The sequence below is a fragment of the Ochotona curzoniae genome, unplaced genomic scaffold, assembly GCF_017591425.1.
Source record: "Ochotona curzoniae isolate NIBS_2020 unplaced genomic scaffold, NIBS_Ocur_1.0 scaffold_3890, whole genome shotgun sequence".
Classification (NCBI taxonomy): domain Eukaryota; kingdom Metazoa; phylum Chordata; class Mammalia; order Lagomorpha; family Ochotonidae; genus Ochotona; species Ochotona curzoniae.
In genome coordinates this window covers 39,079-64,320 of record NW_024467115.1, presented here as the reverse complement: position 1 = coordinate 64,320, position 25,242 = coordinate 39,079, and the positions used below count along the sequence as shown (strand labels likewise).

General features: G+C 39.1%; 1 protein-coding gene across 1 annotated transcript; it reads left to right on the top strand.

Moving 5' to 3' along the window:
* Positions 1-9,492: 9,492 nt before the first annotated feature.
* Positions 9,493-16,234, top strand: FAM162B (family with sequence similarity 162 member B). Its single transcript, XM_040965613.1, has 4 exons — positions 9,493-9,664; positions 9,803-9,911; positions 13,064-13,172; positions 16,055-16,234. The coding sequence occupies exons 1-4, from the start codon at positions 9,493-9,495 to the stop codon at positions 16,151-16,153; spliced, it is 489 nt and encodes a 162-aa protein (XP_040821547.1). The 3' UTR covers positions 16,154-16,234.
* Positions 16,235-25,242: the final 9,008 nt, after the last annotated feature.

Genomic DNA, 25,242 nt, shown 5'->3' with positions numbered 1-25,242 from the left:
TTTGACAGAAGGAGCTAGAAAAACAACAGCAAAATAATCCCAAGATTAACAGGAAAAAAAGAAACAAAATAAGGAAGAAAAGAAATCAAATAGAGACTAAAAGAATAATACAGAAGATCGATGAATCAAAAAGCTAATTCTTTGAGAAAATCAGCAAAACATATTCCTAACTAAGCCAACTAATAAAAAAAAGGAAGGGAATGATAACAAATCAATAGGATTAGAGATGCAAAAGCAAAGATAACAATGGATGACTTGGATGTACATAGCACAATCAGGAACTAACACAAGCCAATAAGTCAGAAGACATAGAAGAAATGGATAGATTTTTATCAAAATTGAATGATGAGATAATTCAAAATCTAAATATGCCTGTAATCAGGACACAGGTTGAATTAATAATAAAATCTCTCCACACAAAGAAAAGTCCAACATTATTGGTTGCACTGCTGAATTCTACCAAATGTTTCAAGAAGAACTTATTCCAGTCCTCCTCAGGCTATTCAAAACAATAGAGATACAGTCCTTCTAAACTCTTTCTATGAAGTCAACATCGCCTTATTATCAAAGCCAGAGACACACTAGAGAATGGAAATTACAGAGCAATTTCCTTGATGAACACAGATGCAAAAATCCTCAACAAAATATATGTATACATCTAAAGTCATAATATTGCAGTATTGCATTCCTGTTGTGCCAGACAAGATATAAGATCAATCAAGTTGGTTATATACATAGTGGAATATTATTTGGTCATAAAAAGAATAAAATTATATAATTTACAGCAAAATGGATGGCACTAGAAGACCTCATCTTAAGTTAAATAAGCCAAATATAGAAAGTAAATATAAAATGTTTCCCTTGTATGTGGGAGAATAATAATCATAATAATGAAAATAGTAATAAAAACCCTCTATCTGAACATAGCAGTAAAGGCTGGGAGCTGTGCTGGTGTAGAGGGTGTTTGGGGGAAAAAGAAGGAAGCGAATGTGGTTCATTAAGCTTGACAAATACATCATAGTAATATGAGATGTGAATAGAGGATCGTAGGTGTGAAGTGTATCAGAATTATTTGAGGAAAAAGACTGAGAGGCTGAAGGAATAACAACTCACTGAATGCACCAAGCCAGGAGAAAACTCACTTCTAGCTCAGTACATTGTACCAGTCTGACAGGGAACATTGTACCAACTTGGCATGCTATAGGTTCAAAAAAAAATGGATCCAGGTGGCTTAGTCCTGATGGCCAGAAGGTTATAGCAAGAACAATACTGCTGACAACCCTGTGATTTGGGACACCTGATATCTCCCTAATTTCAAACCCTGCTGAAACCAGAAGTAGGAGAAAGGTGCTGCAGACAATGGTGTGGACACAGCATAGTACTGGGGTGTGGGGAGTGGTGAGCCAGGAGCTGAGCCTATGTAGACCATGACGAAAACCTAGTACCTGAGCCCAGGTCTGAAACTTCCTGAAAGGAGTAGCACAAGTGACTTCAAATGAATAATTGGGTAGCAAACACAATCAGTAAAACAGACTTGTAAACCAGTGGGCAGCATAGCTTATAGCCCGGCCCTAAGAGTAGGAATCTGCTAACCACAAGTACAATGACCCAAGAGCAAAAAGAGATAGAAGCAAAATGAATACTACTGATACCTCCCCTAAAAAGAAGCAAAAGCCTCTGCCAACTTCAGAAGACATCAAGAAAATGCAGAATTCAGAAAACTTGTTGTAAAGCTTATAATCAACAATGAAAAGCACATACAGGAGTTTAAGGAATTTAAGATACGTCACACAGGAAATAACACAAACAAAATCAAAATCAAACCAAACTATCAGAAATGGACACAATGGAATAAATTAAAAATTCAGTGGAAAACTTCAATAATAGCATGTGGCAAACAGAGGAAAGACTCATAATTGAAAAACATTTATTTCAAAAATGGGAGAAAAGTCAAAAATCTGGAAGAGGAACTAAGCTAAGGAGAATATTCAAAAATTATGGGGCACTATTAAAGGCCAAAAAGAGTTATGGGAATTCCAGAAGGCATAGAAAGAGAAACTGAGCTTAAAAATGCACTTAATGAAATAATAAAGGAAAATTAAGTTTGCCTAATCTGGAGAAAGAATTGGGAAACAAAATGCAGAAGGAGCACAGGACTCCCAAGAGAGCTGAACAAACATGACACACATGATAGGCAAGCTCTGTTTAGTTGAACACAGGGAAAAGATCCTTAAATATGCACATGAAAAAAAAATCAGCTATCATATAGAGTAACCCCAATCAGACTCACAACTGACCCTCTCAGAGGAAACTTTACAGGCCAGAAGGGAATGGAGAGACATATCCCAGATTCTAAAAGGAAAAGAAAATGTCAGCCCAGAATAACTTACCCAGCAAAGCAGCAAGGCTTTCTTTTGTCTTTGAAAATGAAATAAAATTCTTCCACAGAAAAGAAACTAAAAAAAAGTTCCTCTTTGAGACCTGCCCTACAAATGATATTTAAAGATTTCCTATTGACAGAGAAAAAGAATAGTGCCTACTAAAACCAAAGGCAAACCTGGATTGAATCAAACAATGAACAATGCACTGCTAAAATGACAGGACTAAATTACTACCTATCCAAATTAACCCTGAATATAAATGGATTAAACTCATCAGTCAAGTGTCAGAGATTAGCAGACTAGAACCTAAAACAAAACCCATCTATCTGTTCCCTATAGTGGGCACATCTCACCCAAAACATGTGGAATTGAAAATGAAAGGATGGCAAGAGATATTCCAGGCTAATGAAAAGGATAAACAAACTGGTGTAGCCATTCTTATACCAGATAATATAGACTTTGATATGAAAAAATATCAAAAGAGATGAAGAAGGACACCACATACCGATCAAAGGATCTAGTCTACAAGAAGAGACCACCTTTATTAGTTTCTTAGGATGCTTTCTTTTTCATCTCTAATTTAACTTAGTTTTTCTCTCTTTTTTTATGGTAGTCTGGCTATACGTTTCTTTCACTCATTGTCTTAAAAATGGCTCCTTCTTGTTGCAATTTGTAGTTTTTTTAGTTTAAATTCTATTTATTTTTTCTGTGATTGTTATCATTTCTTGCTTCCTGTTTTTTTTTCTTTTTCAATGAGTCCTTGAAACGCATTACTAGATTATTTATTTGAAATATTTAAATTTTTATAAGCACCTGATCACATGAATGTCCCTTTTAATACTACTTCTTGATACATCTTATGGGTTTTGATATTTTTGTTTTTGCTTTCATTTCTTAAAAAAAGTTTCCTTTTCTTATTAAATTTGCAGTGACAAATAGTTCATACATTGGCATCATTTTCTTAAAGCTTTGTTTCTTTTTCATGTTTTCAGCAATACATTGGCCTTTCAGAAGTATGTTATTTAACTTCATGTCTTTGTAAATTTTCAATTTTTCTTCCTGTTGTTGAACTTGTTTGATAGCCATCTCACTTAAGGAGATCTATGGTAACTGTAAAGAAATTATCATATCCAGATGTAAAAGATACAATGCAATATGCATCTCTACTTCCAAAGCAAAGATGGACTCCCAGTGAAACTATTAAATATATCTTGACAATAGGATGCTAGAGTCTCTGCCATTGCCTATACAATGGCAGGATACACTTAAATTGTAGAATGATAGACTTAGGATTATTTATGAAGGACTGTATTACTGTAATAATAGAGGGGAAATCAGTGAGGGAACGGGCATTTGGGATGGAAGCTGAAATCCCAAAGCCTATGAAAATGTACCATAAAATAACAAAATACATAAACAAATCAACAGAAAGTTTTTCTTCTAAGTGCCCTAAAAAACCATTGGAAAGTTAACTTACTTTTCTTTCTTTCTTTCTTTCTTTCTTTCTTTCTTTCTTTCTTTCTTTCTTTCTTTCTTTCTTTCTTTCTTTCTTTCTTTCTTTCTTTCTTTCTTTCTTTCCATCTTTTCTTTCTTTCTTTTTTTAGATTACACAAACCGGGGCCAATGCTATGGTACAGCAAATAAAGTTTCCACCCGCAGTGCCAGTATCCCATATGGGCTCAGGATCATGTACTGATTGATCCACTTCTGATCCAGCTTGTTGCTAATGCGGCTGAGAAAGCAGCAGAGGATGGTCCAAGTACTTGGGTCCCTGCATCCATGTGGGATGTCCAAATGAAGCTCCTGTCTCCTGGCTTTGAACTTGCACAGACCTGGCCATTACAGCCATCTGGAGAATGACCCATTTGGATGAAGGATGAGGATGGTCTCTCTCTGTCTTTCTGCCTCTCCCTTTCCATATCTCTGTGTTTGGAATAAATGAATGAATGCATATTTTTTTAAGATCAAAATCAGATCAAATTTTGTTATTACCATCAGCTTTGGCTATAAAAGCATAGGCCAAATTAAGACTTCCAACTTCCTCAACTTTAAAAACAATGAAGTTTTCTTCAGCACATATACAAATACATATTAAAGAAAGAAATATAAGGACATTCAACAAACTTCTGATGTGCCTCTCACATTTTCAGTTTAAATTGCCATTATAATTTCAAAAATGTTCCCTTTGCTGTGGTGCCTCTTCTGTTATGGGTGTCCCAAGTACATGTTTAATAACATAGTGGGTAATCAAGCACTCACCAGACCAGCCTTTATGATGTTTCATGATTTTTTATTTGAAATATGTTCCTAGTTATACTAATGTGCATTAAATTAGTTGTGGGAAATAGAAAAGTAAACCACACTAATCAAAAAATGGTCTTGAAAGAACAGCATTGAAATCAGTAGATTTTGGTACAGTAGATGGATCTTTGAATTAACAAATCACATAGAATGAGATGAATAAACTGAAACCCTCAAAATGAAAAAACTGTAGCAATGAATTCAAATTAAAACATCTCTATGCTCTGGGGCAGAGGTCTCACGGGAACATGAGGAGTTTATTGAAGGTAACCTCAGAGCCTAGGCCAGTGTCCAGAGCAATACAAATACTTAATAGGTAATCATTTGTTTGATGAAGAAGATTAGAGTCTCAACTAAAAATAAGAAATTAAAAAAAAAACATCATTTTTTTCTATTCAGAGATGACTCAAAATTTTTCACTTATTCTATTTTTAGAATGAAAGAAAACATCTCTCACACAGCTGTAATTTATTTTACATATAGACTATTGCCAAGTAATGATATTCTAACCCAAACAGGGATAGAAAACTAGATTGTAAAATGTTCTCCAGCATTAGGCAACTACATAGGTTATCTTGTACTTAGGCAAGTGTTACACCGCTGGGAGAAAGGTAGCCAATAGCTGATGGGCATTCTGGGCTTGGTTAATGTCAAATTTGTGTTAATTATACAAGTATGCCAGCATAGTAGTTACCTTTTCTCTTCCTTTTCTTTCTTTCTTTCTTTCCTTTTCTTTCTTTCCTTCTTTCTTTCTTTCTTTTTCTTTTTCTCTTTCCTTCTTTCTCTTTCCTTCTTTTTTTCTCTTTCTTTCTTTCTTTCTCTTTATTTCCCTCCCTTCCTTCCTTCCTCCCTTCCTTCCTTCCTCCCTTCCTTCCTTCCTTCCTTCCTTCCTTCCTTCTTTCCTTCCTTCCTTCCTTCCTTCCTTCCTTCCCTCTTCCCCTCCCTGAACACACAGGTGGGCAAGGAAGTTATGGGAGGAACCAGAGGGCATGTCTTGATTGGGTTAAGGTATTCAGTCACATGGGAGACCTAGTCTGTGCTAAGTAGCAATGCCTTTGCCTGATGGTGCAAGCAAAAGCTGGGGCTGAGGGTAATTTCATCTTGTCTAGGCCACAGTACCTGCCTGCAAGTGCCAGGCTAAGGTGTGGGCCACATCAGCCTGGGCCATAACACACAATGAAATATGAGAGAACTGGATCTGGGGGCTTATTATGTAGTGAATGTTTAGGCTCACCTCTGGGTGTGCAGCGTTCTTTGGCTTATGTAAGTTGAGGGTGGAAATGAGCCAAGCCACACTGAACCACGGAATTCATCAGACAGGAACTCATCTGAAACGTATGGAAGCTGGGGCAGGGAGGAGACCAGGCTGGGCCATGCTGCACAATCCACCAGCACATGCATAGGCTGGCACTGAGGCAGAGCAATCCAAGTAGGGCTGTGGCACCCACTGGCATATGTGAGATCTAAAACTGGAAACAAGCCAGGTAAGAGAACGTAGGGATCATCTGCTAGGCTAAAGCTCCTACTGGAGAGCACAAAATCCAGAATTGGGGATAGGCCAGGCCAGGCAAGTCTGTACTAGTCAGCATTTGTGTGAGCTGGGTTTGGGAATCCCTAGGTCACCAGGCCACTATACCCACTAGCATGCATAAGGACCAATACAGGGTGCTTAAGAACCAGGATAAGGTGAAGACTGGCTGGCTGGGCTAGGCTGCAACACCCAGTGAGCTGAGACTGTGGGCAGGACAGGTTGAGTCAAAGCATCTGCTAGCACACACAAGCTCCAGGGCTGGGAAGCAGCCTGTTGGGGGAACTTTGGGAACTTCCTGGTAGGCTGCAACTCCCACTGGTGATTTCAAGAACCAAAATAGGTATGGAACAGAGCAGACTAGGCCATATACTTGCCAAATACATGAGAGCAAAGTCTGGATTGGGCCAGGCTTGGCTAAGCTGTAGTACCCATCAATGAGAACCAGAATGTGTGCAGATCAGTTGGGTTAGGCCATAGTACTTGCAGGTGAGTACCAGCACTAGGGACTGGCCATATCAGGCCAGACCACAGCACTTGCTGGCACTCATGATACACAGAGCTAGGAGTAGACCTATTAGGAGAACTTGGGGAAGTCCCCTGCTAGGCTACAACTTCTGCTTGTGAGTGCAAGAGCCATACCTGGGAGCAGGCCAAGACGGGCTGGGAATGCATGTGAGCAGTAAGAAGTGCCTGGGGATGGGCCAGGCTTGGTCATTCCACAGCAGACACTGGCATGAGCAATAGCCAGGACAGGGTGTAGGCCAGCCTGGATTTGACAACACCCACCCGTTCACAAGAGGGCTTGGAGCTGAGAGTGGTCCAGGCTGGGCTAGGCTGCTGCAACCACTGTCAGGAACTGTGACTGGGGGAAGGTGAATCTGAACCAGGTTGCATCATCTGCTGGCAAATGCTAGCCTGGGGATGGGTCATCTCAGACTGGGCCACAGCACCTGCTGGCACATAAAAGGTCTGGGGCTGGGAAAAGGCCTTATAGTAGAACCTCAGGGACACCCCTGCTGAGTTACTGCTTCTGCTGGTGCACTTGAGAGCTGGCAGTGCAGATGAGTCTGCCTGAACAGGGCTATAGCATTCATCAGCTAGCAATTGGAATGAGTCTGAGCATGGGCCAGACTGCGCTGGGTGGCTGCACCCACCCCCTAGCACATAGGGGAACCAGATAGGTGTAGGCCAACAGGGTTTGGCATCAGCACCAGCTGGCAAGTGCCTGGACTGAGTATAAGTCATGTCAGTATGGACTGCAATAACCCCTAGTAGGCACAAAATTGAGGCTGGGCGTTGGCCTTGAAGGAATACTATGGGCACTCCCTTGATAGGTAAGTTCCTACTGGTGAGCATGAGAGCTATGGCTAGGGGCAGTTCAGGCTGGTAATGGCAACAGTAACCATTGACATAAGTCTGGGTTGGGTCTGGGGGTGGATGGGCTGAGCTAAGCTGCAACACCCATGGGTGTGCACGAGAGTCAGGAGGGATACAGGATAGACTAGGCTAGGACACAGCACATAGCAGCATGCACAAAAATATGGGGTGGGGACAGGCCTGGTGGGACCCTTTATAGGTCATCCCAGCTAGGTCATGACGTAATGGTGTGGGTGACGACTGGGCCTATGGCCAGCTGAACTGGGCTAGGCTGCAGCACCTGTCAGTTCTTGTGAGAGATGGGGTTGGGGGCAGAACTAAATAAGTAGTTCTTTTACCATTATGTGCATTGGCTGGTGCATGTGACAAACCAAATCTGACCCTACACTAACTGGCATGCACAAGTAAAGCTGAGGTCATACCAAGTGAGGTTTCATGTGGGACTCAAGTGGCTCACCAAACTCAAAACCCAGCCAATTTATGTGGTCTGATCTTGCAGTGCATTTATTAAGACAATTTTTCTCTAGTTGTGGAGTTTTCCTTTCAGTAACATGAAGAACACACATCAAAGAGGGGGAAAATCTGCTTTTGAATAATTGGAAAGTTTTCAAGTATCATGATGCTGGAATAATCAGATATTTCCTATGGCAACATACTTTCCCAGGCAGGAATTCACGCAGTCTGTTCCATAAATATTTATTTGGAAACTGCTATGTGTTAAGCAACATGGATGGAGAAGATATAAAGTTGAAAGGGACATTTTTCAGTCTTACAATAACCCAGATGAAGTCTATTTTTAAAGATTTGCATTTATTTAACAAATATTTATGAAATATTTTACGTGAAAATTTTCAACTATTCTGGGGAATATGATAACAAGTTCTTCCCATCAAATAATGCACAGTTCCCAAAAGGACATTTCACGAATTAAAATGCTCTGCCTTTTGTGGAAATGATATTTTTCTGAAATGCTATTTTATGCCCTTTTTTTCCTTAATGAAGAAATCTAGCATTTTTGTTTCATCTTGCCTATTTTTTCAGCAATCAGAACATTTTTTTTTAGTTTTAAATACATATAGCCTTTCACACCATCCATGATTATTTGTTTTCACTTGCCTGTATTTTTCTTTTTCCAGGAATCCCCGCCAGACATTGACACTGGTTCATACCTGGCTGTAAAAACTGACACACTGCTGGTTTTTGGTAGTCACTGAATGAATGAACCTAAAAGCTCATGATTGTTAAACAGTTCCTTCAACCAAGATGTAAAGGCAAACTCCACGTCCTTTCCAGAATCATGAGTCTGCTCCCAATGCCTGAGAACAGGAAATTATTCCTTTTAGCAGAGTTGGTGGAAGGTAACAGAGAAAACACAGTCTGGGGGTTTGTTACAACAGGAAAAGGCGAAGAGAAACACCTAAGTGGTTTTGGCTAGAATAGAGAAAGTCTGAGTGGGAAAGGATGAGGAATAAATATCAAACTGTCTTCTCGTAGGGAACCAGAATTTTGTTGGATGCACTTACAGTTGACAAAGTAAACATCTGAAGTTCTCTACGCTTGAAGGTCTGTTGTGTGTTCCGGGACAGAGTTTAGATTTTATTCTCCTGGGTACTGAAAGCCTGATGGAAACACTCAAAGCAAAGACATGCGTTCAACATGAACTGCCAGAGTTCTCTCTGAGGACTTGAGCTAGTGTTTTCACAGAGGCAAGATGCTCCTCAGGGAATTAGTAGGACTTTCACGTCCCAGTCCTGGGTCACTGCAGGGGGCGGAGACTGGGAACTCAACGGGGACGTGCAGGAGGCATCAGATGCTCTTCTGGGCTAAGAGGCAGGCGTCAGATGCTCCTCTGGGCTCCCCAGATCAGGAAGAGAAGCTGTTGCCAGGTGGAAGAAGAGCATCATGCTCAGGACAGCGGGCAGCCTGCTGTGCCTCGGCTTGGGCAGCGCGGTCCGCTGCGCTCCCGAAGCCTGTCAAGAAGCCACTCAGCGGCTCACACCTGGTCTCCGGATTCGTGGTCTCGCCTGCTATTCCAGCGGTGGAGTCCCAAGCGGCTCTGGGCAACAAGGTCAAGGTGAGCAAAGACTCAGCATGAGAAAGTCCTGGAGCTAGGGGTGAGGGAACACGAGATGAAGGATCCTGGAGGGCGGGCGCTCTTACCCTGCGGGAGGTTTGTGAGTTGCCGAGTCAATCTCTGTCTCCCTCCCAGTAGGGAAGGTTCACAGAATCCCAGGTCAGTACAAGCCCTCACAATTCGACAAGAAAATACTGCTGTGGACCGGGAGATTCAAATCCATGGAGGAGATCCCGCCCGAGGTCCCGTAAGTTTGGCGAGCGTCTTGGAAGGGGTGAGCGCGTGGGAAAGCTGGGCTCCAGACGATAGGGATGCGGAACCCACGCATCCTTAGGGAGTTTATCTAACACTCTCCCAGCAAGGCTAATGTCAGGTTCGTTGACTGGATAGTGGGCAGCCAGGCTCACACAGTGACTGCAGAAGTTAATTAGAAACCGACACATTAAAGGAACACTTCCAAACTCATCCAGATTCCGGACCCCAGCGATCTCTAAAAGATGTCGGGTAATGGAGCACTTAGCCAAATACAAGGCACGGTGACTGGGGTGGCTGCTGGGGCACCAAGGGACAGAGCTGAGTTCAGAGGAGGCTGGTATTCCACCCAAGAACAGGTCCTCTGATTAGTGTCCCCAGGGGCAGGCAGGTGGAGAGCCAGGAAGAAGACAAGGCGCCACTGCCTTCTCCCCACAGGTTTACTCGGTGCTTCAGCCTGATTGGTCACTCCTCCTTCCTAACCTTTCAAGTGGAGGTTCACTAAGTGATAAAGCTCAAGCTAACAACGTCACCTCCAGGGTTACGTGCCTTGTAATGAAATGACAAGAGTAATAAACACAAGTCAATATAACTAACAAACAGCAGTTTTTCTAGTTTCAGTTGGTGTCAGGTACAAAAACGTTTCTAACCTTTTTACAAGGGAGTAGGTGTAAAGGGAAAGAAACAGAACAAAATCAATCTACTCTTTTTGAAACCAACATTTTAAAACATAAATAGGAAGGCAAAGTGTAACATTGAGTAAGGATTTCCAATGTTCAGTATTACGTTTGTAACATTATCTAACACCAATTAGAATGAATAATGAAAACTGGGCCTACAGCTTGATTATCAGATATTGCCTGACATTTATTACGTAGATGCCAAGAGCATCTCAAAGAAATGGCTGTGGGTATAAATGTACCCCCAACAAAGATTTTGAGCATTTTTTATTCCTTCTTTGGATTTAGTTATTGAGGCGTGGGTATGGAATTTGAGACGGCATGGCATCTGAAATGCGTTTTCCACATTTGTTCAGTGACAGAAACATTTCTTAATAGCATAGAACAAACTGTCTTCCTTGAGCTCTGCAGACTCCAAAGTACAGACGTCAAACAAGTCGAAGTTAGTCGTTTCATCGTAAACTCTATCAAATTTCACATAATGCCTACAAATGTAATATGTTCAATGACAAACTAGAAAGAAAATCAACAAAATGAAAAAGAAAGGAAAACACTTTCAGGTTGGATTTTTATTTCTAGTTTGACAAAAGAGCATCAGTAGTGTAAAGAACCATCATTGTAATAATGTACTATCTGTCAAAAGAAAATGTGGTTCATGTTACATTAGTTTGCTGTATAGATGAAGAGAAACGTTTTTGTAGAAAAAAAAAATGCAATGTCCTGTGAAAAGTCAAAAGAAATAGCATTAAGCAGGAACATTTAAGTATGAGCTGGATGCCAAGAAAAAATATTTTAGTTTTTTGAGCTGCAAGCATGAAAGTATTTGAATATTTTTCCTTTTATTATTTTGTATAGTTTTTTGATTTTGGCATTGCAGTTTAGGAAGGCCACTGCTGTTAAACTGCAAGCTTTAAAACATAAACAATGATCACTTTCCATGCTCCTGTTACGCATGGTATTAACATGTGATCTACAATTTATAACAGGCTTTTTCTTTTCTTTCTTTCTTCAGTGCTAAATTAATTTACTATGACAAATCAGAGCCAGATGGATGGATATACAAACCAGATCTTTCAGGTTCTGTCTGGAACAAAAGCTAGCAACAAATATAATCTAATTATATCTCCACAGTCACTGCTAAGAACTGGTTGCAACCAACGTCCTAAAACGTCAATGCATTCTGACTAAAACTTAATGCAAGTGGCACTGGAAGTTCATCTGTGCTACTTTAATAAGTGAAAAAGTACAAAAATGTTTCATTTTTGAGAGAAATTGTGATTTGTCTTTCTGTAACCAACTTTATGTAACTATATTTAAATTTGGCATCATATAAATATATCCTAAAGATGCAAGTACTTTAATTCTACATATTTATAATCTGCAACCTCAAATTATTATAAAATATTAAAGATTATTTCAATATAACACTCCATGGCATGAATGCATTTATATATTTTAATTCTTTTCATAACACTGTGTAATACTGCCAAACTGTGTACCAACTTGCATATAACAATATTAAAAAATAAGACTAGGGCCCGGTGCAGTGGCCTAGCGGCTAAAGTGCTCTCCTTGAACATGCCCAGCTCCCATGTTGGCGCTGATTCTAATCCCAGCAGCTCCACTTCCCATCCAGCTCCCTCCTTGTGGCCTGGGAAAGCATTAGAGGATGGCCCAAAGCCTTGGGACCCTGTACCCACGTGGGAGACCTGCAGGAAGTTCCTGGCTCCTGGCTTTGGATCAGCACAGCACCGGCCGTGGCGCTTACTTGGGGAGTGAATCAATGGACGGAAGATCTTCCTCTCTATCTCTCCTCCTCTCTGTATATCTGACTTTGCAATACATATTAAAAAATCTTAAAAAAAACAAAACTACATGACACATAAGCATAACAAGCTTCAGAATAATAACTTTCGAAAAGGTGGAGTTTTTTAAATCAATTACTGTGATTTTACTTCTATTAAAAACTTCCTGAAAAAAAATCATGAAAGAAACAATCGTTCTCGGGAGTTATTCCCCAAAGTCTGTAGCAATCTTCTTAGAGATAGGCTGGGAAGGGGGCAGGAAGATATTGGAAGGCCAATGGAAAAAAAAGAGATAAAAATTAGTTTTAAAGAGTAACCCATCCAAAATGGATGATAAAATTTAACAGAAACTAAAGGACTACAAGTCAGGTAAATATGAATTTTAAGTTTGTTCTATCTTCAATAAATAAAAATAATGGAGTGTCAGGCCATAATCTCTAGTAATCCTACGTAGGGCAATAGAAACTAACATTAGTTTAAGATCTGAATAAATAAATGTTAAGTTGAAATTGGCAAGAAAATGAGATACTACTTACAGTCTTTCAGAATTGCAGCTTACATTTAGTGAAATTTATGGAATAGCGGCATAGAAATCATGAGTTTTGCTTTTCATTACTGTCAGAAAATCATATTATTTTAACAAAACGCACATCTTGGTTTAGGCCGGAAATGATAGATGCTGCAAGAAACAAAGCTCGCGTGAAAGCATGTTACATAATGATCGGACTTACAATCATTGCCTGCTTTGCGGTAATAGCGTCAGGTAAAAGGGTGAGTATCCCTAAGATGCAGACCTATGGATCTGAAGGAATTTGAGAGACTGATGGGGTGTCACTGAATTGCAAACAAAGTCCTTCAATAGTGATACCCCATCAGTCCCACCCACCCACCTGTCTCCTCTGCTCTCCTCTCCTCTCCTCTCCTCTCCTCTCCAATCTCCTCTCCTCTCCTCTCCTCTCCTCTCCTCTCCTCTCCTCTCCTCTCCTCTCCTCTCCTCTCCTCTCCCCTCATTTTCTCTCCTTTTGTTTTTCTCCACTGCCTTCCCAGAAACATTAGTAGAGAGTTGGATTGGAAGTGGGGAAGCTGGGACATGAACCACACCCATATTGGATGCAAATGTTAAACTTCAATACCAACCCAGGGACTATTACTTTAATGTAAGAAAAATGTTGTCTTTGAGATCTAGAACAATCCACATAAATCTATCATGTTGAAAAGAAACTTGTTAGTGAAAGTTTAAACAAACAAATTAAGTATATTGTCAGGAGGGACAAAAGCTTGTTTCAACTATATGATGAACAAAACCAAAAGCAGGGCTGTTTACTGCCTTGTTGAAATCTGCACAAAGAGAACTTTGTTGTGTGCAAGTTATCCAGATTACGGTGTTCCTTAGTTCATGAACTTAACTAGTTACGGAATGGAATTGTGACTTTTAAATGCAAAACCTGGAAATGATTACCAAAGCCATTCAGTTGGTCCGTATCCTGCATATAAACCCTTACTTTGCTGTCCTAAGGTATGGTTTCTGTTAGACACTTTTAGGGACAACTTTAAAGGCAACCAATCCTCAATTTTGATTTGTTTCCCAAATCCTTCCACCTACTGGTCATATTTAACCATAAACAGCAGCCCATAAATACTGTGAGATTTCTATAATACATTACTGTGGAAAACATCTTCAATCTTCAAATCTCCAACAATTTTCTTCTATCTTTGACCTCTCGTCTAGACACACTGTGGTTTATTGCTTTCCTCTTCTGTGATACTGAACCATTACAGCCAGAGTATAACTTCCTTCAGTGTGAATACTGCATTTTAGCAGTGCAGTCACATCACCTTCAATAGTTTGCATGGCTAGCTATCCCCACTGTTTAGACATATTTAGCTAATTCTCATTCTGCTTAATTTTATGATCTCATCTACATCTCATATTCTCAAGTGTATGAGTCCACTAACTTTAAGTCCTGATCCCTACTTAAAGTTAGTGGACTCATATACACCTGAGAAATAATGAATAGAAAATCTTTGTCTCGCCCTCTCTTTCTATAGTGCAGCCTTGTGTGTGTGTGTATCTGTATATTTATGTGTATATGCATAAATATGTGTACATATACTCATTTTATTGTAGACTCAATGAAGAATTTTAAGATTGTGATAGGAGTTAAAGATTTTGACTCTCTTTATTCAAGAAATCAATGCAAAAATGTAAAGATTCTAATTAAAATAATAAAAATATACAGTTCCTAACAATGAATTTCAATATTTATAAAGATAACTTTCAAAGGCTATTAGTGGCTACAAAAAGACCTTACTAAATATTTCATGATCTTTAATAAGAATGCTCAACACACCTGATTGCATTTAATAGCAACATATTTGTTTGGGAAGTAGACAAATTGACTACAAAATGCATATAAACATAAATGAGGTATAAAATACTAATTGTGCACAGAACTATAGGAAGACTATCTTATTAAAACTACTGTACTGGGACTGACATAGTAGTTTATCAGATTAATCCTCTACTTGCAGTGTTGGCAAGCCATATGGATGCCAGCCTGTGTTCCAGCTGGCCCACTTCCGATCCAGCTCCCTGCTCATGGATGGGAAAAGCAGTGGAGGATGTCTCAAATCCTTGAGCCCCTGCACTCCCATGGGAGAACTGGAAGTAGCTCTTGGCTCCTGGCCTTGGATTGACTCAAATCCAGCCAGTTCAGTCATTTGGGAACTAAACAAACAGAGGCAAGATCTCTGTCTCTGCTTCTCTCTATAAATCTGCCTTTCAAATGAAAATAAATTAGTTTTTAAAGCACAAAGCCTACAGTACTTTCATTTCTAGTATCTCAAAATTTTCCTTTCTAGATTTTAGAATTTAGTATTGAAAAATATTTTTTGTTATACTTTACCCAATAAATATGTCTGTGAAGATGAGACAAAGAAGATGAGTGCAGATTTCTAATTAGTTGTTCTACAGACCAGAAGACTAGCAATTTAGGTAATGTTTTCCATAAAAAGAACTTATTTTTTGCATGGCATTCATGAGATTTAGAAAAAATGTATATATCTTTTTATATAAATGATAATATTATATATGTTACATATGTAAATTTATCTTTTCATGTAAGATACACATATTTTATATGTGTATTAAATCTTATATATGTGTAATATGAATTATACCTGCAGATTTGTTATATATCTGATAATCCATAATATGCATTATATATATTATATATGTATTATGTATATTTTACACAAAAAGCAGAGATAGACACATACTTCCCAGATTCTTGGAAGAGCCCCTGCCGGATCTGCCCAGAGTCGGAACCAAGAACTCAATCTGGATCTCCAATATGGTTGGCAGAGACCCAAGATTTAAACCATTGCCTACTGCTTCCCAGTATGCACCTTAGAAGGATGCTGGAATTGGGAGCAGAGCTAGACCTGATCGCAGACACTCCAGTATGGAATGAGAGTCCACATGCAGGATTTAATGAGCATGAAAAGCCCCCTCACTGTGGTGATGTTTTAAGGGTTTTGTCCTCCTTTTTTTGTTTTTCTTTAATGGAGTATCTCATGTCTATATGAAATATACATTTTCCAGAGAGTCATACTATTTTGTTGCTCTTGCTTTGCTTTGTTATGTTTTACAGGCAGCTGAAAGACATGAATCTTTAACAAGCTGGAACCTGGCAAAGAAAGCTAAGTGGCGTGAGGAAGCTGCACTGGCTGCACAGGCTAAGGCTAAATAATATTCTATTTGAGAAAATATTTAGCTGAGTGCTATCGCTAGCATCTACAACAATAAAAGACATGTACGACAGAATAACAAATATTTGTTATGGTTTTTTTTTGTCAGTAAGAAACTTCACATCTTATGAGAATTTTTATTCATAAACTTTACAAAAAGTGTAACAAAGTATATGCAGCTTGATGGGTTTTTACGTGATGATTAACACCATATAAACAGAACCTGGATCAAAACACAGAGTGTGAACAACACCTCAAGAAGCCTACATTTTGCCCTCTCTCAGTCATTAGCCCTTAAAGGTAACCACTGTCTTGTGAATCAGTCACTATATGTTAGTTATGCCTGTTTTTTGAACTTTAAATGGAATCATGCATATGTATGTATTTACAAATACATCATAAGATTAGTTCATACATTTTTACTGATGCATAGCATTCTATTGTATGGGATGCAATAATTTATCTGAATATTTTGTCCAATGTTTGGTAGGTAGAAATTATACTAAGATGAACACTTTTTGAATGTCATCAAACTAAATCATTTAGGAGCCAGTTATGTCCCTGTCACTCTACTTCCAAGCTAACTCCCTGCTAACCTGCCTAGCACAGCAGCAATAGATGCTCTTGCACCTCTGCCACCCTTGTGTGATCTAGAAGAAGCTCCTGGCTCCTGACTTCAGACCAGACCACTCTGGGCATTGCAGCATCTGAAGAAGAGACAGGGCAGACGGCTTGTCTCTGTCCCTCTGTAAGCTTTACCTTTCAAATAAGTACATGAATATTTCTTTAAAAGAAAAATGAAAGTCATTAAGGCATGTTAAAATTAAAATTAATTTTCAACAAAACTGTTTGGTAACTTGATAGTCCCTTTGGCTATTCTTTTCGTAGTTTATAACTAAATGAAACAGAATTGTTAAGTGTTACAAACTAAGAATTGCTTATGTCAAAACGTATTACTAAAATGATAAATTACCACAGTAGTAACTTGATTCACAAGTGACTTAAAATGATAAAAGCATTAAAGGAAGACAATATATATCAATGGTCTTCAAACCTCTTTCAGCAAATCTCATTTACTTCTACAATTATAGATCTTATTTTCACCTATTTAAATTGGATGTCTTTAGCTTTCAAATTACAAATCTAAGATATATTCTGGTATATTTTGTATCAGGACCATAAAGCTGCAGTTAATCTACTCAATTTATAGAGATCTGCTCCTTGCAATTTTAAGGCTGTAGCCAGTCTTCACTATCAAAGAGATATGCCGAATTTAAATTACATTTATGTTGTTAGAAAAGTTTTGCTTTGATCTCAAAATGAAGCTACCAGCACACATTCCTGTGACAGCTATCTCAGCTTTGAATTCTAAGAGTTAAGAAATCATGAAGCATTGTGAGAGATCTGTGCCCTGGATGAGCCAAGACAATGGCTGCTAGGCTTTTCAACAAGCTGTTTTCATTTACTCTCAGGAAGCTCATTCTTGGGAGCTATCCATTCTTAAAATTATCCATTTGTCATCCAGAGATGACTCATTTAAAACAATCCTTAACATTTGGCCATATGTATTTCATTTAAAACCATCATTTACATGCACAACCATATCTTTTAAAAGCTTGATTATGATGTTCCTTCCTACCAAATCCATGTTCTGTGCTGTCTCCTCAGTTCTCTCCAGAGAGTTCTCAGGCTGCTGCTCTGCTCTGTAGATTTTTATTTGTGAACTACCACGATCATGCAAGCTAGTTCCTATAAAGACTTGTCTTATTATGTATATTTAATGTTATTTCAAAAACCCCATATAATTTGTGACCCAGGATAGAATAACAGAATGAGAGAAAAAGAGTATATTACTACATAATAGATATCATGGAATGAAGACAGCAAATACAATAAATACCTAGATACAAACAATATAGTGTCTCATGTTTTTGTGTCATACAGCTAATAACAAATGACATTCAGAATAAGAAGTGTCTTTTAAAATTTGTTTTGTACATAATAGAAGGCTGACAATGACAGGAGTTGAGAACTGTGAATCAGAAGATCACATTCGTAGGAGTAGCAATTTTATGCAGCTAAAGATTAGGAAGTCACTTCTCTTAAAAATATACTAGTACCTAAAATGTTCCTTGTATACCCAACTTGAGGACTCCTCTAAATGTTGTTGAAACCCTCAAAAAGATATTTAAGATATTTATAAGGATAAATATGAATATTTCCAATTCAAGTTACAGAAAATAAAACTAGATGTGCAGAGAATGTTTTAGCATTGAACTAAAACTTTCGGATAAAATATTTTCTATAATATCTTAAAATATTTAACTTTTAAAAACCTATTATAGATAATTAAAAAGTCCAAATTTAAGCAAATCTGAGGTTGTTTTTTGAGGTATCTAGCTCTATTGATGGTCTTTTACTGAAGAAGACAGAAAAACAATAAGGCCTGCTAACGTTGAAAGGGTGGACTGGACACCAACCACATGAAGCCAGAATCACGGACAGATTATGAAATGATTATACTGGGTTTGGTGATGGTGCGACCATCAAGAGTCAGATTAGAGAAATGGTACTAACTGCACAGTGTATACACACACACACACGCACACACACACGCACACCAGCATGTCTACGTGCAAGGATGGATATGCATGTGCATACATGCAATCCATAATGTAACATATGCACACATACATATAAAATCATTTCTCAGCCATAGGAAATTGTTTCTAGGACTGTTGGTGAATACAGTGAATCAAATGCCATAGCATTAGGTATAATACAAGGAAAATAAAATTTGTCCTTCTAAGAGATCTTTGTACTCCCATGGTTATGGCAGCAGTACTCACATTATCAAAGACACGGGAACAATCTGATTCTACTTACTGAAGAGTGAATGTCTGCTTATATCAAAACATCACATGGCACTGACTCCATATAGATGCATAATTTTTATGTGATCCATTTTTTAATAAAGATAAATGATTTAGAAAGGATATAAAACTGACAGTACTTTTGCATAGCATTTGCACATTTTCCCATGCAATGTAAGTCATCTCTGGAATACTTGTAATACCCAGGTCAGTATAAATGTTATATAAGTAGTTGCCTACAGAATAGTAATAAGGCAAAAAAGTGTAAACACAATGTCTTTTACATTTATTTTCCATCTATGCTTGGTTGAATCTGGTTATACAACACATAGATATAGAAGGACTCTATTGCAGCTTTCATGATCACCAGTGGGAGCAATGACCCAGCAGGGTAGCCCTTGGAAGCTCTCCTATCAGGCTCATGCCCCAGGGGCATCTTGCATGTGCCAGTGGATGCTGTGGCCCAGTCTGGCATGACTCACCTCACCTCAGTATTTGCCACCAGGTGCTGCAGCCAAGGCCAGTGTGTACACCCCAAACCAAGTCCACACCCATGCTGAGGGATGCTTTAGCCTTTTTCAGCCTACTCCCATTCCAGCTTTCATGTGCATCAGTGGGAAGTGCAGTCCAGCTGGGGAGTCCCTTTAATTCCCTGACCAGGCCCACTCCAAGCTACGGATCTTGGATGGACAAGTGGTTACCTTGATCCAGCCTGACATAAACATCCTTCAGCTTGCTGCTTGCCATCATAAGCTATAGATTTACCTGGCTTGGTCTGCCCCCAGTCCCTATTCTTGTTGGTGGGTACTGCAGCTTAACTCTGGTGGCTTACCTCCATCCTTGCCTATCTTGCAGACCAATAGGTTTGATAGCCTAGCCTGACATGGCCCACACCCCATCCTGAAACCTGTGTGCATGCTGGTGTGCTATGCTTTGCCCTGATCCTGCCTTGTCTGTCTCTCTAGAGTCAATTTACACACATCGGACACAAGGAGCAGTTTTGTCTAGTCTGGCCTATACACAGTCCTGACTCACGTGCTCATCAAAGGAGCTACACAACCCAGTAGGGGAGTTTCCCAAGTTCCCCCACCATGTTCACTCCCAGACCCAGATCTTACACATGCCAGTTGGTGTTAGGTTTTTATCCAATATAGTTTGTCCCTTAGTCTTGGTCTTTCTGTGTGCTGGTGGATGTTGTAGCCCAGCCCATCCCACACCCAATTCTTAGGTGCACCTATATGTGCTGCACCCTGGACCAGCCCAGTCTATTCCCAACCCAGAACCCATGAGTATTGGTGAGTTCCACAGTCATGTCTAGTTGGGCCTGTCACTACCCCTAACTGTTGAGTATACTAGCAGATATTGCATACCCAAAAGAGTGAGTCCAGACCCAGTTCTCTCATGTCCTAGTTAGTGTCATGGCTCACCCAAACATGACCCATCCTGTTCTGACACTCACTGTTGGGTACTGTGGTCAAATCCCACCAGTAGTTTCCAGCCCTAGTTGTTTTGTATGCCAATGGGTGGTGGTAGGCAGTGGGTGATGCTAAAGATCCCCAGCTTAGGTCTCCCACATGACTGGGTGCATCAGTCTAACCCAGAAGGGTCATCCAGGTTCCCTCCTCAAAACTGTTCTGTCTGACCCCCTTGTTTAGCTGTAAGTACAGTGGCCTTATTGATGGAAGTTTCCCTGAAGTAATTTCTCATTTGTAACATACTCCCTCAGTAGTCTCCCCTTCCTCACATTCCATATCTCCTTCCCTGAGCAATCAAGAGCCCACTGTCCTGCAATCGCATGAGTTCTCCAGCTCAGTCTTCCAGCAGCATGGCGTGTTGAACTGGAGCCCTACTGACCCATTTGGAACTCAAGAGTATGCATGGGTTCCCAGATCCAGTCCTCTGGCATGTGTGCCAGCCTTGGATTCTACTGCCTGCCCTCCCACTCACCTTGGACCCAAGCACATACAGAAGTCCAAAACACACATTTTTAATCTAGTCTTGTGAAAACTGAGCAAAAAAGGAGAAAAAAATTCAGTGGGCTGGTGCTTTGGGTATAGCAAGTTAAGCTATCACTTGCAATACAATCATCTCCAATGGGGCACCAGTTTACGTACTGGCTTCTCTACTTCAGATCCAACTTCCTACTAATGGACTTAGGAAGGCATCAAGGAAACAGCCCAAATGCTTGAATTCCTACCACAAATATGGAGACGCGGATGGAGCTTCTGTCTCCTGGCTTGTTCCTGGCCATATCCTACCATCTATAAACATCAATACATCTTAAAAAAATGCACACACACACAAACACAAACATATACATGCAAATAATACATACCATTGTGTTTTTAACATCATTCAGAATCAAACTTGTGGGCATGGCTCTCATTATAGTAAGAAATCACATTTTCATTAGCCCAAGACACAGTTCTGTGCCTAGTCACTCCTCATTTTCCTACAAATTTTCCTAAGTTTAAGCAATGATTAGTCATTTTCTCTTTCTGTAGGTTTGCTGGTTCTAAACATTTCATATAAACAGAATCATATAATTACTGTTTTTTTTAGTGACTTATTTCACTTAGCATGTTTCTAATATTCATACGTGGCAGCATTCATAGCAATTTCATTCTGTTTCAGAACAATATTACATTATATAGATAACAGCTTTTGACCCATTCAATGTCTAATGCACGTTTGGGTCATTTCTACATTATCACAAATTAATCCCCTTGTCATATGATCCTTTTTATCCAGAAATACTCTGCTCTGAAATGTACCTTGATATATTAACATGATCACTCCAACTTCTGATTGGTGGTAACATAGCTTATGTTTTCTGCATCCCTAATTTTAGCCAATTTACTACTTTATAAAATGGTTTCTTGAAGACTAGATTTGGGTGTCTTTTTATTCTGATCATATATATATTTCACATTGAATTATTTAAAATATGAATTACATTGACTACTGATACAGTTGAGTTCTCCACCAGCTTATTATTTCTTCCCTTAATCCTCTTCGGCTTTTTTATCCTTCTTCTGTCAAGTCTTATATTAAGTATTTTTTTTTAATTTTATTTTATTTCCTTTGCCAGTTCTTATAAAGCAGATAAAATGTTAACTTATGATCACATCTGTTCTACTCTGTTAGGAAAACACAGTCATAAATGAGGACAAATAAAAGAGCAACATATATTTAATTAGACAAGCATATTTTTATCTCATTTCATTTCCTAATCAGAGTCTAGAACAATAAGCATGGAGAGTCCTTTTATACAGGTTACTAGAATGTCACATTACATAAAACATCAATGCTATCAACTAACAATTTGAATAAGCTACCAACAATTTGATTTCCATTTTACAACTAAACAGTCTGCAGATTTCTGAATTTAGAACAACAGATTTCCATCAGGACATTCTTATATTTAGCTTTTTCATAATGCTTCTTTTTAAGAGAAGGCTACAAAGGCAAAGCTAGTAAGTGCTTCATTTCATCCTTGACACAACAAATCAACTTTTCACTGTAAGCAAGTTTCATAGTTTCCACACAATATGTTATTCTGCACCAGTAGATTCTATTCCTTCTATGTTTGGCTTCCTTGGTCTGCTGCTACCAGTAAGTGAACAAATGACACTAAAGCTTAGGACACTAAAAAATAAGAAGAATTTTTCAAAACAATGTATTGAAAAAAAAAAAAACATAGCCAGGCCAGTGAGTCAAATACTTACAAACATAAAACTAGCATACAAAAGTGCACAAATTAACTGCCAGAACTTAAAATTTGGATAAAATAAAACATCAAATTCAATTAAGTAAGTATTTTCCTAATATTTGCTTTAACTTTACATGAATTTTCTATTGCAGCACATTTTCTTTTTTTGGTACTTTCTTTTTCATTTTCTATACACTAAATCTAGCACAGCAAGTCCAAAACAAACAAAGAAATACACACAAAAAGCTCAATAGATATCAATAAGGATGTATTTTTGCAGCATTTTAAGTAGTATTTTAAAAAAGATTCATCTTCCTAAAAAATAAATAAAACTTATTAGTCCTGATTCAATAAATATGACAAGGAGAACTAGAGCAGACTCCAACTAGTACACTTTGTATTCAGGTTTAACTTCCCAAGTTAACAGGCCCAAGAAATTGAATATAATTGTACTAATATATGGTCATAACCACAACTTAGACATACATTTGTTCTACTGGTGAAAATTTTAAAAAATCTTCCTTTCATAGGTTACTATGTCTATATAAGCATGTACACACATAATTATTTTTTCTTTTCTGAAAGAACCATTCTGTTTTTGGCTTTATGCAATAGCTTCATGGTGAAATCCTTGCCTTGCATCTGCTGGGATCCCATATGGACACTGCTTCATGTCCTGGCTGCTCCACTTCCTATCCAGCTTCCTGCTGAAGGCCTGGGAAAGCAGTAGAGGACAGCTCAAAGCCTTGGGAACCTGCACCTGTGTGGGAGACCAAAGAGGCTCCTGGATCCTGCTTCAGATCGGCTCAGCTCTGGCTGCTGTGGCTACTTGGGGAGTGAATCAATGGACAGAAGCTCTTCCTCTCTGTCTCTCCTCTTCTCTATATGACTGTCCAATAAAAATAAATAAATCTTTAAAATAATTAAACCTCAAGAAAAAAAATGCAGTGCAGGCAGGCATCAGATTTGGTATGATGTCCCTAACTGTTACAGTGAAAAAAAAAAAAAAAAAACTTAACAGTGGCAGGGCTAAAGGTAGATCAGAATATCCTACCAAGTGTTCTCATTCACATGCTGTCCACTCAGTTGTTCTCATGCAAGTGGTATCCATTTAGCTGTACAAATGGTTCACACTCAGTAGTTTTCATACAAGTATTATCCTATCGATTGTAATCCTGTGCTCGCTGACCTTCTAGGGGCACAATGTCCTTCCACATCATCCCAGCCTCCCAAATGAATGGTGGGGACCTAAGTACTTAGGCCATTTGCAGGTTCCTTTTTCAGTGAGCTGGATCAGAAGTGGAAGAGACAGGCTCAAGTCAACACCCCTATGGAATGCCAACAGCACAGGCTTAACCTGTTCTAGCACAGTGCAGGTTTAATCTGTATAAAACACCAACTATAGCATTTTCCATCCGTGAGCTGGCCTGTAATAACATCTTTTCCAACTCTCTCTACCAGATTAATAGAATTCTTTTTTCACTAGTTCATCCCTTCTAACAGCTGTTCAAAGAAAGGGGGTTTAATGTCTTAATGGTTAAACCTCTTCCAAAGGTGGAAAATGAGAGTCTGGTCGCTTTGCTTTAACTGGCCTTATCTTATTTTGCTATTGTTTCGGGATGTGAGTGAAATCGCACTAGACATGTCTAATGTTTATTAAGGAGTCTTTATTAACCAAGCTTGATGACAATAGAGCACACTGGAAATAACAAATTATAAGTACCAATCACAATCCAAGCAAACGTAATCCAACCAAACATAACCCAAGAGGAACAAATGGTCATTATCCTTAAGACCATCTGTTAAGCTGAAGACCTATGACCCAGTTTCCCCAACAATATAAGTTATCCTAAGAGACATGCAATGAATAACCTGGACACACTTAAAAAGTTGCAGACATTCACCTTTCCCTGGCTTCTCTGCCCACTTTCTATCACTACTAGGCCTCACCTCTCCTGGAACTCCTGACAGCACACAAACCAGAAACAACATTGCTATATCCATTGTCCAATCTAAGCAGTATACAGGGACCATACTCAGGGGATCACCTGTCCTGGGTCAGCCAAGAGTCAGGTGCCAGAGTAAAGGAAACACCTGACCAGAAAGAGAGCCAGTCCCTACTTCACAGGCCTTTTAAAAGGGCTTGTGAGGGGAGTGGTTACACAACAATGCAATACCATCCCTTCTCAGATGATAGGTGAGTCACAGGTGGGCAGGAGCGAATACCTAAGTGGTCGGGGGAGTGGTTGCGGATGGAATTAACATTCCATTGCAAGGACCTACCTTCAGGACAGAGGGTTGAGGACACAGTCACATTTCATTTGCCCACTGTCAATGGGTGCTGGCTATCACTGGCTGCACCCCATAACACTAATAGCTGAATGATTGTGCCCGGCCCCCCAACTTCATGTTGACTCCTAACTCTGACATTAAGAGAAGGAGAATTTGGGAAATGATTAGATCACAAGATGAGCTTGTATGCCTTTGTCTCAAGGTGCAAAGGGAC